The sequence below is a fragment of the Platichthys flesus genome, chromosome 12 (genome assembly GCF_949316205.1).
Source record: "Platichthys flesus chromosome 12, fPlaFle2.1, whole genome shotgun sequence".
Taxonomy (NCBI): domain Eukaryota; kingdom Metazoa; phylum Chordata; class Actinopteri; order Pleuronectiformes; family Pleuronectidae; genus Platichthys; species Platichthys flesus.
In genome coordinates this window covers 24,344,696-24,360,968 of record NC_084956.1, presented here as the reverse complement: position 1 = coordinate 24,360,968, position 16,273 = coordinate 24,344,696, and the positions used below count along the sequence as shown (strand labels likewise).

General features: G+C 44.3%; 1 protein-coding gene across 1 annotated transcript; it reads left to right on the top strand.

Annotated features, from left to right (window-relative positions):
* The first annotated feature begins 968 nt into the window (after positions 1-968).
* Positions 969-11,460, top strand: si:dkey-191g9.7 (uncharacterized). Its single transcript, XM_062400433.1, has 2 exons — positions 969-2,492; positions 7,535-11,460. The coding sequence occupies exons 1-2, from the start codon at positions 2,392-2,394 to the stop codon at positions 9,105-9,107; spliced, it is 1,674 nt and encodes a 557-aa protein (XP_062256417.1). The 5' UTR covers positions 969-2,391; the 3' UTR covers positions 9,108-11,460.
* The last annotated feature ends 4,813 nt before the right edge of the window (positions 11,461-16,273 follow it).

Genomic DNA, 16,273 nt, shown 5'->3' with positions numbered 1-16,273 from the left:
CAGTTCAAGTGAATGTGAAAGATTAAAGCTGAGGTCAGTTCACTGATCATTAAAGGAGGAGGCATTATTTTGTGCTCTGCAGCCACATGTTTGGATCAAAAATATGGTTACATTCTCACTAGTTTCTCATACGCATATATCTATTAAATTAAATCATCCATGTTTTCATCTGCAGGTTTACTCTCTGCTGTTACTTTCCCTCCTAAAGTGTAAGACTGGTCAGATCCAATGCCAACTAAATGGCTCCACCTTGTGGACAGCTTCCTAAACTGTCCATGTGTGTGTCACATGCTTTTGCCCACTTTCAGCTGCAATTGACTCTAACCCCCTGTGAATCTCATCGCTTTAATCGGTGGATAGACTCTGGGTTTTGCAGGGAACACAATGTTGGTCATAGTGTGGGCTGAGTGGTTGGTGCATCCTGCTGTGGATGTGAACAGCCCACACAACAGAAGAGTATGCTTTACTGCATCGAAAACACAGCAGTGATCACTGCACTGTTTTAATTCTTACATACTTAGTAGCTTGCAATTCATGTTCGTTTGAAAATTGTACAGAACTGCTCTAAGAAAATCTTGGCCTTAATATCTCTGCAGCTGTCAGCCCCCCTAGCTAGGCTTGGTTAATATAACCAGTAATCAGTGATCAACATTAATCTAGGGTTTTGTTGATTTTCATTAGATCATAAGAGCAGTAGAATAGAACTCAGTAGAGCACATACCCCTGAGATCACTTCATTGCTTCAGATGATATGATTAGCAAAATAACCAGGTTTAAAATGTCATGCATGTTATATGCTGTGTATGATTAAAACCAGGATAAGTCAAAGCTGGAATAGCAATGTGTACATGTTCAATGGAAATCCTAAAAAAAATTTTTTACACAATTTCTGCATTATCTCCTAACCACACAGTCCGCCAGTCACTTCAGAGCCATGTTGGTTTTCATCAAGCTGTAAGTCCAAAGACCCATCACCCACCGAGATGCTTGCAAGGAAACCATGGTGTTACCAATGTTTTGAACAGTCAACATGATCTGAGTGTATGAAAAAAATGGTTATGATGCTGAGAGTCCGATCAATTGTTTAAATGTCAGACCGGTACTGTACTGACTGCTGTGGATAAAACTGCAGGAGATAACATGGTGATTAGGGTGACAGCTGTGCACAAATATGTTAATGAAACTTTCAAATGTCATCAAATCTGTCTCTGTCCTAACATTCAGCACAGCCAAATGCTACGTCTCCTTCTGCTGTAATAAAAATAAACATTTCCTGAATGAGCTCCTCTCTGAGCACTGATGGACAGTGGAGAGCTCTGTGTCAGTTTGCCACCTGCTCCATAGTGACATGAAGTGTATGCATGAATTTCATTTGGACTGTGGCACAGAGCTTTAAGACAATCAGCATTCCTTGTCAGGCTGTTCCAAAGAATTGATCCGAGGTTCAGCCTTCCTCCAATTTGACCACTCTGAGATTTCCACTGCTCCAGTGAAGCAGCTGGTGTTAAACCTAATGTTCAGGCGTCATCACGCACTGTCACAAAGCTGTGGGTGACATCACAGCAGCTCCACACTGTGCGTTCATGCCAGGCGTGAACGCGTCTGTTAACATGTCATCATCACGTCCTCCATGTTTCCTGACACACAGTGGAAGCGGAAAGGAGAAGCCGCGAGTCGCTGTGTGCGGCTGAGTCAACCACAAATGTGAGCACATCCCAGCTGTTTTGGTTGTCTGTTGTCTCATTGCCTCCTGAAAAACACACTTGCCCACTGAGTATTGCGGTTACCATAGCAACAGTAATAGCGATAGAGAGTGGGTTAGTGCTGTGGGAGGGTGGCAGAGAGGTTGAGCAAGAGAATGACATAGAGTGGGAAAGTAACACTAGCTGGGGTCAGTGTGCTTGTGTGTGAGTGATGCAAAAACATAAGGATTGGAGAACAGAGCCAAAGACATAAATACAAAGATGTTTTCTTTGTTTACTTCTACTCCACTCATTCATGCATGCATCAGCCCTGCTCTCCTCTCACCAGGTGGAGGGACAATGACGCTGGCTGCCTGACTATCTCCTTTCATCATCATTCCCCCTCCCCCTTCATCCGTCTCCCACTACAGCTGGGTAAGCCAACCAATAATCAGCTTGTCTTTCTCATCTCTTGCAGAACACGGATTTGAAGATTGCATCCCCACATTTTTAATCTGATGTAGAAGAGGATTATCTCAAGGTCTCCTCCATCTTGTGCACAGCCGGGGGCTGCTGAGACAAAGGAGGGAAAGTAGAGGAGGCTGTGGAGGAGAGAAGAGAAGGATTTCAGGCAACGGGCTGAATGCTGTGGAGTTAAAGACAGAGCGGGAGGGAGAGGTCACCTGTGGAAGAGAGGAGGAGGAGGTTGATGAAGGCTTCTAAGGAGCTGCATCCATCACTCCACTCATCTGCAAGGGAGATGAAAGAGGGACGGACTGCGCATCAGCAGCAAGTAGATTACTGTGAAAGGTAAGCTAGTAAATAAAAAATATTTATAACTTGTTTTCTCCTGACAAATACACTGATCTTGTCCTGTGTATATATGTGCCTGTATGCAGTTCATATTGCATCTGCTTTTTGTCGTCTGGTGTGTGTGTGTCTGGTTTATGTCCATAAGTAGAATCTGATTGTGACAATAGGGTTCAGAGGGGTGTGATATAGCCTGGTTCAAGGGGGTTCAGCCCACCTCATGGTGTCATTTTAGCAGCAACAAACGCGGTTTTCTTTAATGAGCCAGAACCTGATAAATTCCCACAGCTCTTGTTTTAGAATTAGATAAATCCAAAATTGTATTCTAAACTTGTACACCAAAATTTAGAGGTTAATCCAATCAAGGCCGCATCTGACACAGAGTGTGAGTAAAACTTGGAATATTCCGGTTTAAATTATGACAGCACAAGGGCTCAGGCCACTTGTTTTGTGTTCGGCCCAACGGATGACCTGTTAACAGCTGCACCTTTAATGTGGTTTGGAGAAGGCAGCTTTAGTTTGAGTGCATATGGCAGTCCTCAGCATTACATAATCATACAAGCACATACGCTTCAATTGTTTCACTTTTCTCATCAAATATATCTAATTTGTGCAGTAAACCCAGCAAATTGCAGCATATCCATAAAGGCTTCAGTACAGCCATCCTTCCATTCTATACTGCATATTCTTTTATGGTCATGGGGGGTGCTGGAACCAAGCTGAAATTATTGGAAGAGGCGTGGTGCACCCTGGACAGGTTACCAGTCTGTCACACTTAACACAGGGCTGATATATAGAGACAAACCATGCTCTCTGTTTCAGACTTCACTCTTAATCTTAATTGGAAAAGGATTCTGAGGTGCACATGCATGCCACCACAAATGTAGCCTTTCATTAATTTAATCATCTTTCATCATGAACACAGTGGTATTGGATTAGTTGCTCACTTAAATCAGGCCAGGTGTCACAAAAGGGAAAGCATGTTTAATTTATGTGTTAATTAATAAATTTGAGGAAATCTTTAGACCAATGTCAACTGAGATCGGCTCCAGTTCCCTTGCGACCCTCAATAAGCACGAGTGTTGTAACTGATTGATGCAAGTATTTTAATATAGCTGTGGCATTGTGATAAAAAGATAAATACTAACATAATTCTGAGCATCAAAACACAGATTTGTTTGTTTATCGTCACATGAATTAAAAGAGTAACTTCTCATCTCATCTCATTTTCATCCGCTTATCCGGGGTCGGGTCGCGGGGGGAGCAGCTCAAGCAGGGGGCCCCAGACTTCCCTTTCCCGGGCCACATTGACCAACTCTGACGGGGGGATCCCGAGGCGTTCCCAGGCCAGTGTTGAGATATAATCTCTCCACCTAGTCCTGGGTCTTCCCCGAGGTCTCCTCCCCACTGGACGTGCCTGAAACACCTCCCAAGGAAGGCGCCCAGTGGGCATCCTTACCAGATGCCCGAACCACCTCAGCTGACTCCTTTCTAAGTGAAGGAGCAGCGGCTCTAATCCGAGTTCCTCACGGATGGTTGAGCTTCTCACCCTATCCCTAAGGGAGACGCCAGCCACCCTTCTGAGAAAACTCATCTCGGCCGCTTGTACCCGTGATCTCGTCCTTTCGGTCATCACCCAGCCCTCATGACCATAGGTGAGGATAGGAACGAAGATCGACCGGTAGATCGAGAGCTTTGCCTTGCGGCTCAGCTCTCTTTTCGTTACAACGGTGCGGTAAAGCGAACGCAATACCGCCCCCGCTGCTCCGATTCTCCGGCCAATCTCACGCTCCATAGTACCCTCACTCGCGAACAAGACCCCAAGGTACTTGAACTCCTTCACTTGGGCTAAGGACTCATTTCCTACCCGGAGTAAGCAATCCATCGGTTTCCTGCTAAGAGTCATGGCCTCAGATTTAGAGGTGCTGATCCTCATCCCAGCCGCTTCACACTCGGCCACCAGCCGATCCAGTGAGTGCTGAAGGTCACAGGCCGATGATCCAATGAGGACCACGTCATCTGCAAAAAGCAGTGACGAGATCCTCAGACCACCGAACTGCAACCCCTCCCCACCCCGACTACGCCTCGATATCCTGTCCATGTATATCACAAACAGGATTGGTGACAAGGCGCAGCCCTGGCGGAGACCAGCATCCACTGAGAACGAAACTGACTGGCTGCCGAGGACGCGAACACAGCTCTCGCTTTGGGAGTACAGGGATTGGATGGCCCTGAGGATAGACCCCCTTACCCCATACTCCCGCAGCACCTCCCACAGTTTCTCCCGGGGGACCCGGTCATACGCCTTCTCCAGATCCACAAAACACATGTAGACCGGATGGGCATACTCCCAGGCCCCCTCCAGGATCCTTGCGAGAGTGAAGAGCTGGTCTGTAGTTCCACGTCCGGGGCGAAAACCGCATTGTTCCTCTTCAATCTGAGGTTCGACGATCGGCCGAACCCTCCTTTCCAGCACCTTGGAGTAGACCTTACCAGGGAGGCTGAGAAGTGTGATGCCCCGGTAATTGGCACACACTCTCTGGTCCCCCTTTTTGAACAGGGGAACCACCACCCCAGTTTGCCACTCCTTTGGCACTGTACCCGACTCCCACGCGATGTTGAATAGGCGTGTCAACCATGACAGCCCCTCAACACCCAGAGCCTTTAGCATTTCTGGCCGGATCTCATCAATCCCTGGGGCCTTGCCACTGCGGAGATGTTTGACCACCTCAGTGACCTCCACCAGGGAAATTGACGATGAAACACCATCAACCTCGAGCTCTGCCTCCAACATAGAGGGCGTGTTATTCGGATTCAGGAGTTCCTCAAAGTGTTCCTTCCAACGTCCGACAACCTCCTCAGTTGAGGTCAACAGAGTCCCATCCTTACTGTACACAGCTTGGATGGTTCCCCGTTTCCCCCTCCTGAGGTGCCGGATAGTCTTCCAGAAACACTTTGGTGCCGACCGAAAGTCCTTCTCCATGACCTCTCCGAACTTCTCCCACACCCGCTGCTTAGCCTCCGACACGGCAGCAGCTGCAGCCCTTCGGGCCTGTCGGTACCCTGCAACCGAGTCAGGAGTCCTCCAGGATATCATATCCCGGAAGGCCTCCTTCTTCAATCGGACGGCTTCCCTGACCACCGGTGTCCACCACGGTGTCCGAGGGTTACCGCCCCTTGAGGAGCCTAAGACCCTGAGGCCACAGCTAGCCGCCGCAGCTTCAGCAATGGAGGCTTTGAACACCGCCCACTCCGGCTCAATGCCCCCAACCTCCACAGGAATGCCAGAAAAACTCCGCCGGAGGTGTGAGTTGAAGATACCTAGGACGGGGGCCTCCTCCAGACGTTCCCAGTTCACCCCCACTACTCGTTTGGGCTTACCAGGTCTATCCGGAAATTTCCCCCACTCCCTGATCCAACTCACAACCAGATGGTGGTCGGTTGACAGTTCCGCCCCTCTCTTTACCCGAGTGTCCAAAACATGCGGCCTCAGATCAGATGACACGATCACAAAATCGATCATTGATCTTCGGCCTAGGGTACTCTGGTACCAGGTACACTTATGAGCACCCTTATGTTCGAACATGGTGTTTGTTATGGACAATCCATGGCTAGCACAGAAGTCCAATAACAAACGACCGCTCGGGTTCAGATCAGGGAGGCCGTTCCTCCCCACCACGCCTCTCCAGGTGTCTCCATCGTTGCCCACGTGGGCGTTGAAGTCACCCAGCAGAACTACGGAGTCCCCTACTGGAGCCCCATACAGGACTCCATTCAGGGTCTCCAAGAAGGCCGAGTACTCTGAACTGCTGTTTGGTGCATACGCACAAACAACAGTCAGAGTTTTCCCCCCTACAACCCTTAGGCGCAGGGAGGCGACCCTCTCGTCTACCGGGGTAAACTCCAACACCGCGGCGCTCAGCCGGGGATTTATGAGTATCCCCACACCCGCCCGACGCCTCACGCCCTTGGCAACTCCGGAGAAGAATAAAGTCCAACCCTTATCCAGGAGTATGGTACCAGAGCTGAGACTGTGCGTGGAGGTAAGCCCCACCAGATCTAACTGATAGCGCTCCACCTCCCTCACAAGCTCCGGTTCCTTTCCCCACAGCGAGGTGACGTTCCACGTCCCCAGAGCCAGCTTCTGCCGCCCGGGTCTGGTCCGTCGAGACCCCCTACCTTCGCTGCCACCCATGTGGCTGCGCACCCGACCCCAACGGGTCTTCCCACAGGTGGTGGGCCCATGAGATGAAAAGAGGGGGGGTGCCACGTAGTTTGTTCGGGCTATGCCCGACCGGGCTCCGTGGCAAACCCGGCCACCAGACGCTCGCCATCGAGCCCTCCGTCTGGGCCTAGCTCCAGACGGGGGCCCCGGGCTTCCTCCGGGCTGGGTCCCATCTCCTCTTTCGTCGATATTCATTGAGGGTTTTGAACCATTCTTAGTCTGGCCCCTCACCTGAGACCACTCTGCCATGGGAGACCCTACCAGGAGCACAAGGCTCCAGACAACACAGCCCTCAGGTTCACGGGGACACGCAAATTAATAGACTGGCTGAAGAGTAACTTCAGCCAGTCTATTAATCGGGCCTGACCTGCCAGTTTGTGTTGAGTATATTCTTTGTTTAGCTTTAGTGAATAATGGGACATCATCAGACACGCATCAGTATTCATCTGTGTTTAATAAACATACACCTAAACAAGCCTGGGCCTGAAGAATAAACCAGCAGAGGCCAGTTATAAATGGCACACAGGGAAAGGGAAGAATGTCGGCCAGTCAGTCATTTTAGCCCTGGGGCCCCGATCGTATATTCAACCATGTTCCACAGGTGCACAGTTTGTAGACGAGTAGCATGAGTAGACAGAATTAAATATATTTAAATTATGTTCAGTGTAGAGGTGTGTACAGCTTTAGTTATTTCAAAGTCAGAGTCAGAGTCAAGCTGTCATTAAACATTATCGTTGGAATATCATTGTTCTTTGTGTTGTGTCTGATTGGATCAAGTGTAAATCATTCAGAAATTGAGTTTTTTTTCTTCTTAAAGGTCTTTGATGGCAGAGGCCGGGCATCCTGTGATGGAGCACCAACAAGGGGGAAGTGTTTCGATGGAATCATCTCTCTCTGGTCAGACCCTCTTTGATGCCTCCTCACAGTCAATAAAACCCTCCAAAATAGCTGGACAGGCAGGCCATGTCTGCCCGGAGGAGCCAGAGGATTCTTTTAGTAAGATATGTCCAGCAACTCCTGCGATCAGAGAATCTAACTGCAGCAGCGTGAAGGTCAGCAGACAGCCTGGTGAACAGGAACGAAACTCTTCCAAACACTGTGTCCCCCCCTTGGGTTCAGCATCTCCTCCTAATGTGGCTAACAAATATACACCCTCATTTCACCACAAGATTTTGGGGAATATAACTGATGACCCCCCTCCGGCCAACAGGACTCTACAGAGTATAAAGCCAGCCTCTTTGCCTGTTCACAGGAGTCACTTGGATACTTTCCCTCTGGTTAAAGTTGCAGTACCTCCCCAGGTACCAGATAGTGGTATTTTTGAACTTGTTTACCATGGAGCAGATAAGAGTATCCAAGAAGTTGAGAGTCTACGCACATTAGCCTGCAAGCAACCCATGCAGATGCAACATTGCAACATTGTCACCACTCTTTGCCGAGGGACCAGTAGTAGAGAGAGTGGTGTTCAGCAGCCTCAGAGCAAGTGTGTATGTGTCTTATCCACTAATGCAGAAGTCAACATGGAGGGCAACGAAGAAAAGTGCCACCTTCTTCCCAAATGTGACAAGGAACTCTGTTATGGCTCCTACATCCATCATGCCAATTTTGAAGACACATTTGCTGCCTACTGCCATCCCAAGTCCATCCAAGCCCCCTCCCAGCTGCTGCCACACTTGACAGGCATAGAACCAAGCAGTGACATGCAGCAAGCCACAGCACCTCCATCAGTGACAACCCACCTTGGCCTGCCTCGCCTCATGTCCTCTGTCAGTGAGACAGGCCTGGATGCCAAACATCTGCTGCGATGCTGCGACTTCAACTGTTGTTGGATCAGCTCATTGCCTCCTGGTGCTGGGTCACCATGCCAAAAACACTTCAGGGGAGAGGATTGCTGCAGCAATCCCATTGGCCATATGAGAACCATGACCCGGGACATTGGGACACTGACAACCCCTAGAGAGCTAAGGGATGTTGGGGTGCAGACAGGACAGCCTGACACACCTCATGTGTTCCCCCAAATCTGTTTGGCAGAGGAAAGCAGAAGTGAGACCTCCTACAGCAACACTCCATCACTGACAAACACTGACAGTGATGCAGGCAAGAAAACAGATGGTAGTCCTAAGTCCCCAGTGAAGGAGGTGAAGTGGGATGCAGAGGGGATGACATGGGAGGTGTATGGAGCCTCCGTTGACCCTGAGGAGCTGGGTACAGCCATCCAGAGACACCTGGAGCTGCAGATCAAGGAGACAGCGAGTCGGGCTGCCAAGCTGTCACGCCAGAATACAAACACCTTCCGGCAGAGTGGGACCACTGGCTGTCAGAGAAAGAGGAGCAGAATGATAGGCTCCATTCGAACCTGCTTTACTCGCACCACTACAGCTATTGACTGACTCACTAGCGTAGTGACTTATGAGACAGTACCTGAACACTGTGTCTAGTGGCCTGCATGGCTACTCATAGCCTCAGCCTCAAATGTCACTCATCTGATCTGAAGGTGTATGGAAGATGGATCTGCATACAAGATCATACAAGATCACTGATGCAGGTCCACATTTAATGGTGTCTGGTAATTTATATTGTATTCACTGAAATGAGAAGACAGGGTTCTGAAAAGGGAACTAATGAAACACTAATGAGCCGTCATTTGATTCGATTTTTGCAGATGTGCACTACCAGTGTTTTCAGAGGGTCTCTCCTTGCAAGTGGGTGTATAAGACCAATTACCTCCAGAGGATTGGTACCAGAAAAACACCTGTACAGTGCAAAGCAATCTGATACAACAGTCCTGCATTAAACACGACAAATATCATTAGGAATATATGGGTTGGGAAATAATATGTTTTATAGTGATACAATTCAGGATATAGGTTTTGGTATACCTCCCCCTGCTGGGGCTCCCCATGGTGGTTTGATTCTTGAGTGACAGGCAGTGACACATCAGTAGACACCTGGCAAGAGGAGCCGTTGACAATTTCTTAGCCTAACCTAACACTAATCCCTCGTAGCCCAGTCTACAACCTCACAAACTCAGAAAATGATAATAAAAGAAAAGTTAAAAAGTAAAAATAAGGGATAAATTTATCTGTGTTGTCAGAACATGGAAACATTATGACTTATTGAGTACATGATGAACAAATTTAAGTGAATACATATGATTGTATTTCACAAGCATGATTTAAACTGTCTTGGCTTGGTACAGCAATGCAATGATTGTCATTATCAGTTTTTGTTTTGGTTGTGAAAAGAGACAGTATTTTTTTCTTTTCTGTATGAGCATACAGGGGCATCATCAATCTAAAGCTATTGTTTTTTTTGTGTTTTTTTTATATACAACACAGAAAGCCTAACTACACTGGGACATTTTAAAGGTTTTATGTGTAACATTCAGAAAACAATAAATCAAAACAAAACAATCACACTGCTCGCGCTCTCACGTGTTGCGCGTTAACCCCCAAATGCTAAAACAATTATCGTCCAAAACAAAAGTGTGATGCTCAGTCTGAGAAAGAAATTCAGCTCTGGATGGCCTTCCCAGTGTATGTTTCTATAACCACCAGAATGTGTTGAGTTTTGAATGGGAATAATTGAGTCTGCAGATGAGAGACATTCTAGGTTACAACGTCAAGACCTGGAATTTCCCACTGGAACTCATGCAGCACCTTGAATGACAAGCACATGGAGAGGGGCGGCATAGAGACTGACAGGGATACTAAAGACTTCCGATAGCCGTCCCACTTTACAAGACTTAAAGGGATAGTTCACCAAAAAAGAAAAATTCTACTCATACGACTCGAAACTTTGTCATTTACACCATGTTTTCAGCCTAAATGTTCGCTGTGATCCACGCGCGTACGCGCTCCTCCTTCAGCCTTTGCACACCTCAGGATAAAATTGCTAAATATATTAAGCGAATATGGATGAATTAATATTCCATTAACAGTGAAGTACATCAGAAAACGTCAAACAACTTTAGGTTTTGGAGGAAAATTTCTCCTTCAAAATAATTTAAATTTAATATTTTGACATTTCGAATAAGACATGTCAATGTATTAAAATAGTAATTCAGATAAAATACTGAGCTGCATAGCTAGTCACCAGCCACTTTAAGTTTAAGGGTTTGTACGTTTCTGTTTGCACTGACACTCGCACAGGTCTTTTAGGATCGTTGTTGCGATGACAGACTCTACTGTGACTTATGAGATTGGTAGTGTCAAAAATGTTCTCCCACTTTGAATGTTTGCTAATTTGATGCAAATTGCAATCCTACAGTCGCTCTCAGAAAGTATGAAAAGCTTCCAAAACGACCACACAGTTTTCAGTGCCGACGTTAACACATCATACTGGTATGGACATTCACGGATTTATGAGGTCATAGGAGCGACCAGGCGCGCTGTGTTTATTGTGATTGTTTTATCAGTAAAAATGTTCCACTATTTTGAGTATTTTCCCAGTGGCAAGACGTAAGGACAATGTGGGATTTAGGAATACATACTTTAGGCTTAAATATCCAATAGGATGTGAACACTTACATGTAACATAGAGAGTGACAGCAATTCAAGCTATTCATGGGTGTGCTCTTAGAATGGTCGATGCAAGAAGAGGGAGATATATGGGGATGCTGTGGGAGAAATCTTCAGACTTGGGGGGGACAATTGCTCATAGTACTATGTTAACCTTTGTATATTTTCTCACCTTCTGGTCTCCTTGATGCATCATGTCTACATTAAAATCTTCTGCATTAGACATCAGCTACTGCCTGAGTTCTCCTTTCACCAGCTTCCAGAAAACTTCCATAACAATGAGTAGAATGAATTTTCATTTGTGGGTGAACTATCCGTTTAACCTATGGTTTAACCTGATTGACCAGCATCATGTTGATGTTATTATAGATACGATATGAACTATATTTGACTCTCTGGCTCTGACATAGTACTAGAACAAAGTGTGTACATAGTCCTGACTTCATTTTTATCTGGAAAAAGGAGTAATATCGTTTGTGTTTGTTCGTGTTACAGATTTCCTTTCATAGCTAATGTTGGCGTGTGTAGTGAAGTGAAACAGAAGCATAGGGTGTACACTGAATTTGACCTGCACAGAACCCAAGTTAGGTGCTCCAGACATTCTTCCAGAGTTTAGACCCGGGGTGCTGGCAGGAAAAACTCTGGAAAATGTCCAACTAACTCAGATGTGTATGAGAGAAAACAGCAGGATGTCTGGAGAATTCCTAGCAAGGGACTGTGAATTCTCCAGACATCCTGCTGTTTTCTTGTGATGATGACGTGACGCAAAACTGGAAAAACTAAAAATAATACAAATATCTCTGGATGAAAAAGAGGATCCATACAGGTGCAAGATGCTGACGAGCATATCACTAAGAAGGGTCGACGATGTGCAGTAAACAAAAGCAAGTGATCTAAGCAGCAGAATAAACAGTATATGTTATGTCCTGCCTCCTGCACTACCCCTCACCTGAATGCTCCGAAGATTTTCCTTTTGTTATGAACACATCTGACGGGAGGAGCTCCTGCTGTGTCGTTCATGTGTAAACGGCAAATGTCTAGATTCTTGTGTAGAAACAATATTGTTTCAAAAGAAAATAACATCAGCTACTTCGCCTACTCCAGTAGACGTTGAAGTCCCATACTGCATTGTTTCTTTATTGTTATATTAATAATCATATTATTTTATAAGCCTAAAGAAATTATGGGATTAGCTGTGGTGATGGTAATATTGGATGTGCTGGTATTTGATTTGTATAAACTTTTTCAAGTGAAGTTAATTAATGTGTTAAAATTTACTCAAGCCAAAAAGTCTTTAGAAAAAAATCTAAACTAAAAGAAAACAATTTAATTTCCCTCTAGATTAATTTAGGTTTTTAAGAGATGATTTAAAAAATCAATTACATTTGAAAAAATGAAAGGATCAACTTCTTTGAAAATGATACATACTGTGGTTGCATTTTCTGTCCAACAGTAAGAGATAAAATAATTGCAGGTGGCTGTATTCAGTAATCTAGATGTAGATTCTGATATGGGAAAGCGAATAAACACACGTTAAAAGAACATATGATACAGATGTTTTAAAGTGTTAACATTAAATCTTATATATAATTGTGGGTTAATTTAGAGAATTGCGGCTTTGTACATCAAAATGTTGAATGATCAAATTTAATAGTGCTTCAACCCAGTAGTAATGTAGATAGCTTCCAATTCTAGAAAACAAATAAACTGTAACTATGTGAAAGCTACAGTTAAGTGTGTCAACTGTCAATTGTGTATCTATATGTTATATATGATGAATCAATGATTTTGCCAGATATCACTTTCCCTTGAGATACAGTGTAAAATCTGTTGTTCAAACCCTTGTGTTAGCAACCATCACAAATTAGATGTTGATGGTTCTTGAGCAAGCGATAAGGTATTGGCTGTAGATAGATAGCCTTACGCAAATTAGGCAGTGGCATCTCTCTGCTTTCAATTGACATGACCCATGTATGAGTTGAACATTAGTGACAAATCAAGATTGAGATTCCAGGGGGTCACAGATTACATGTCCTTTTTAAAGGGGCCCAAAGCAAAAAAAATACAGTGATCTGCTGTATCATGTGCCTAAAAGAACATGGGTAGAATCTGCCAGTGGAGCAGATGGAGCATTCGATTAAATCCATAGTGCTTCTTTTAGAATCAGCTTCAGGAAAAGAAATGACTCAAAGAACAGCTGCATCATGAATTGCTCGTGTCAGCCCAACATTTCACTTTTTAGTGTCTAGTCAAAAAAACATTGCAGCCTCTAGAGGGCACTAGCAGAGGTTTAATGTGTTATCCACAACACAAGAGAAAGTTATTTATGCTAAAAATATAAATGATGAATGTAATGATGACGTAAGAAATAATCTAATAATAATCTAATTCCATGCTCAATTGAAAACATCCCTCAATTTCAGGTTTTTATAGTCACTACACTTTCACACCTACTTTACTAAGACATCTGTGTACATGATGATAATCTATATCAGCCTCAATGCTGCTTACTGAAGCACTAATGACACAAGTGATTGAAAAACATATATAAATAAATAAATACAAAACAAGTTAATCACACTTTGTGGTATGTGAAGGAAATGTGTTAATTCATGCTTTGCTTCTCATCTTAACATCAGATGGTTACAGAGGAAAGAGAGTCACAGCAAGTAAACCACTCTAGGATTCACTGTTGAAGTAGAAACTGAGGAACAAACATGAACACTGTTAAACCTAAGCGAAGTGAGCTGAAGGGACAACAAGGCAGCTGAGCGTGCAGCCTTCCTGCTGCTGGGTGAAAATCAATCATGGCGACTTTATGTTTCATCTTCAGGTTTAAAGCTGTAAAGCTTTTTTTTAACAATGAAATAAACAAATCGAATATGGATATGAAATTCACTCAACATGTGGAGTTTCTTTAATTTGAAAAGAGAGTCCATTTATTTGTAACTTCACTATAAATGATTGAACAGTGTGTAAATATACACTCCTGATAAAAATCTTAAGACCAGTTAAAAAATTGCATGAATTTGCATTTTGCACTGTTGGATCTTAGGAAGGTTCTAAGTAAAGCTTCAAAATGCAAAAAGAAGAAATGGGAACAAGAGACCAAAAGTTGTGTGCAGGCAATTTATTGAAAACAACAATTTAACTCAAATAGGCTGTTCATCAGCTAATCAAAAGTTTAAGACCACAGCCTTTAAAATCAATCAATCAAATTTTATTTGTATAGCCCATATTCACTAATTACAATTCATCTCATAGGGCTTTAACAAAATCTGTGCAAAAATTTGGATTCCATGTCATTTCCTGTCAAGTAATCACAATGTGAAGATCTCTTGATGGCAAAGGCAAAAAAGCTCACCGTCTTTGAACGTCCTAGGCTTGTTGAACTGCATAAACAAGGGCTCTCACAACGTGCCATCGCTGCTGAGGTTGGACGCAGTAAGACAGTCATTTTGCATTTCTTAAAAGATCCTCAGGGTTATGGAACAAAAAAAATCAAGTGGTAGACCCAAAAAAATCTCACCGGCGCTGAGCCGGAGGATCCAAATGGCTGTCCGTCAAGACACGGGATGATCCTTGTCCCAAATTAAGGCCATTACTGGTGCTGACTGCAGCCCAATAACCATCAGACGACATCTGCGAAGGAAGGGCTTCAAACAGAAGAATTGCTTCAAAGGCCACGTCTCCTTCAACGCCAAAAAATTGCCCGTTTAGACTTTGCAAGGGAGCACCAAACATGGAACATTCAAAGGTGGAAGAAAGTTTTATTCTCTGACGAGAAAAAATGTAACCTTGATGGTCCTGATGGCTTCCAACGTTACTGGCATGATAAGGAGATGCCACCTGAGATGTTTTCTACGCGGCACAGTGGAGGGGGCGCCATCATGATCTGGGGTGCTTTTTCCTTCAATGGAACAATGGAGCTCCAGGTTGTGCAGGGGCGTCAAACAGCAGCTGGCTATGTGGAGATGTTGCAGCGAGCATCCCTCATGACTGAGGGCCCTCTCCTGTGTGGTAACGACTGGGTTTTTCAGCAGGACAACGCTCCAATTCACAATGCCTGTTTGACCAAGACTTTTTTCCAGGAGAATAACATCACTCTTTTGGACCATCCTGCGTGTTCCCCTGATCTTAATCCAATTGAGAACATTTGGGGATGGATGGCAAGGGAAGTTTACAAAAATGGACTTCAGTTCCAGACAGTGGATGCCCTTCGTGAAGCCATCTTCACCACTTGGCGCAACATTCGCACTAGCCTTTTGGAAACACTTGCATCAAGCATGCCAAAACGAATTTTTGAAGAGATCAACAATAATGGTGGAGCTACTCATTACTGAGTCAGTTTTTGACACTTTAATTTCTGTTTTAGGAGGGTTTTGTTTTTTTTAGCTGTGTTCTTAAACTTTTGATCAGCTGATGAACAGCCTACTTCAGTTATATTGTTGTTTCCTCAATAAATTGCCTGCTCACAACTTTTGGGCTCTTGTTCCCATTTCTTCTTTTTGCATTTTGAAACTCTACTTCAATCAATCAATCAAATTTTATTTGTTTAGCCCATATTCACAAATTACAATTCATCTCATAGGGCTTTAACAGATTCCTAAGATTCAACAGTGCAAAATGCAAATTCTTGCAATTTTTTAACTGGTCTTAAGATTTTGATCAGGAGTGTATATAGTATCATTAATGCTGACTTCAGCTTGTGAAAGGACACTGAATGTATTCTTTTTTCTTCAATAATTTACAGCCATGTTGTTCATTTTCTTCTCTGTCCGTGAACTTTTGTGGTGTTACATTCACATGCAGACAAGATATGAAGTGATTCATCCTGCTGTTGTGTTCAATGTGAGGCTACTGATAACAGTATTCTTTGTATGGCTTCTTTTGAAAATAACTATCAGTGAATGTAGAGCCCTATATTGTCATATTACAGGTTTCACACAGTAATTGATGCAAGAATGAGTGTTTGTTAGTTGAAGACATTGTTAAATATTGTTCTAATGGTCTTTATCCGAGAGGAATGTGCCCAA